At 65.6% G+C, this 2,289-nt stretch overlaps 1 protein-coding gene across 1 annotated transcript in view; it reads right to left on the minus strand.

Moving 5' to 3' along the window:
• Window positions 1-267: 267 nt before the first annotated feature.
• LOC105815097 (obscurin-like) overlaps window positions 268-2,289 on the minus strand; it is a gene marked incomplete at its 5' end in the record, with an annotated part of 6,165 nt that continues 4,143 nt past the window's right edge. The window contains 2 exons of the mRNA XM_012650235.1: window positions 268-431; window positions 1,192-1,486. Of these exons, the coding sequence (XP_012505689.1) occupies window positions 268-431; window positions 1,192-1,486 (459 nt within the window). The remainder of the gene's footprint in view (window positions 432-1,191; window positions 1,487-2,289) is intronic.

Consider the following 2,289-nt stretch of genomic DNA (forward strand, 5'->3'; position numbering starts at 1 on the left):
TTGAACTGTTGGCAACGGACTGCCGCGTATCAGACACAGAAGGATTTGGGGAAAGGACCTCTCTGGAGAGAGCCCTGCCCCACCCGCGGACACAGAGGGGAGAGGGCTTCTCCTTCCACCCCAACCAAGACGGGCCTCCAGGGGACACACAGATCAACTATGGGCACCATGGGCCCCAGTGGCTGGAGCCGCTCACCCTGGCAACACCCTCACATGCAGCAAGGCCACGCCCGTGGTCCGAGACTGGCAGCAGAGAGCGCGTTCCCGTCACAGGAAGGGCCCAGCTTCTTGCACAGGCACCACCGCCGGGCCGAGCGCCAGGACCAGGCATCCCACCTCCCGCCGGAAACCCGCACACCAAGGCAGGAGCAAGGCAGCAGGCAGCCCCAGGCTGTCGGGGTGACAGCTGCCTGGGCGTTTCCTCGGGCCAACTGCAAGGCGGCAGGAGGGGATCGGCAACAGCAGCAGGCAGTGTCTTCAGCAAGGACAAGGGCAACACGTCACCAAGTTTTAGGAACCGGCAGGCCAGAGGAAGACACGACCCCAGCAGGACACAGCCAGGGAGGACCCTCAGAGGGCGGGCCCTGGGCTGCTGCACCACCGCACGCAAGAGGGGTCGTTCCAAACCCTGGTGGGGCCAGACCCGAGGTCGTCTGAGAGCAACGCCAGTCGAGTGAGAACTTCCAGCACCTTCTCTGGCTCCTCCCACCCTCAGGTAGACAGAAACTGCAGGTGGAAGTCTGGGCCAGGAGGAGCAAGAGAAGGAAGGCTGTCCTCCCACAGAGGCCCGCAGGAGAGAGGACGAAGCCCGACTTGGGGCTGGGACTCACGCGTGGGCTCTCACGGGAGCGAATGCACCGCGTGGCCGGCTGCAAGGGCGGCGCCCTGAATCAAAGGTGCAACTTAGCTCCCTAAAAACGAAGACAAAAGCCGCAGGTCTACACACAGCCTTAACCAAAAGCTGGAGAAGACGTCTTCCGCTGAGTAAATATGACAAGAATCGCGCAAAGCGCTTTCTGATTGCGCACCAGGATGCGGAGTTTTTTTCAAAGTGCTGGCTACGAGGTGCCACATCCCCTGCAGGCCAGAAGCAAACGACAGCACCCGCTGTCACTTGTCACGCAGGGTGCCAACTGACAGCTGACACTCTGCTATGGGGACAGGCACTGGTTACGCCACCAGGGCACCCACCTGTGACGTCCAGGCGGAAGGAGACCCTCTGGCCCCCGGCCTCGCAGCTGTACTCCCCGGCGTCCGCCCTGCCCGCCTGCGGCACCACCAGCCGCCTCTGCTTCCCCTTTGCCTCCACGCGCACTTGGGGGCTGGCGCTCAGCTGCTTCCCGTCCTTGTACCACGTCACCTCCGTCTGCGCCTGGGCCACCTCGCAGCTCAGCGTGGCGCTGGCCCCCGCCTCGGCCCGCACCTCGCTGCGCTCTGGCTGCTCCTTGGCAAACACCAACTTGGGCTCTGGGGACAGACAGGGAGGGACACAGGGTTAGAGACGCCAGACCAGACCCAGCCCATCTGTCAGGGCCTGGGGCTCGCCCTGAGCCCAGCGGTGGCCACGGCAACAGTGTCGGTGGGACACTGGGCAGGGCACCACTGTGGGCGGCAGTAGCCGCGGGTTCTGGCGCTGTGCTGACAGCACCTCGCGCTGCCCTTTGCGGACAGACAGCCCTGCCCCAGCTCAGGTCTCCTGGGCACCCAGCCTGTCACCCCTCCCACCACGCAGAAGGGGCAGACAGGGGCACAGGGCAGGGGCAGGAGGGACGGGCCTCCTCGAGCACCAGACCGGGAACCCGAGCCCTCGCTGGCCCAGGGCTCACAGGCACGGTCAGAGAGCCGAGCGCCAGGCAGCCAATCACGCGCCAGCTGAGTGCCAGGTGGGCCTCGGGAGAGCGGTGGCTGCGCTACGTGTGGTCTCCTGTGCCCAGGCTGAGTGACAGGGTGGACCGGATGAAGGCAGGACGTGAGGAGGGAAGGACAGACGGACACGTGGTGATCACCAAGGGGCCAAGCACATAGCGATGGGCGGGCACCGGGGCTCCTGCCACCTGCGGGGCCTGCCGTCCAGGTACGGGACGTCCCCTCTCCACATCCCCAGACAACCCGCAGAGGGGCTATCGGACCACATCAGACCCAGACCCCAGAGCCCCTGCACACGTCACCCCACCGTCCCCATCACTCCCAGCTCGGCCGTGGGCCTGCTCTGCTCTGATGACAGGATGACACTGGCCGGGAGCCACCAGGCAGAGCTGGGGACACGGCTCTGAGGCCCACAGAGGGGAA

The sequence above is a fragment of the Propithecus coquereli genome, unplaced genomic scaffold (genome assembly GCF_000956105.1).
Source record: "Propithecus coquereli isolate 6110/MARCELLA unplaced genomic scaffold, Pcoq_1.0 Scaffold3148, whole genome shotgun sequence".
NCBI classification, from domain to species: domain Eukaryota; kingdom Metazoa; phylum Chordata; class Mammalia; order Primates; family Indriidae; genus Propithecus; species Propithecus coquereli.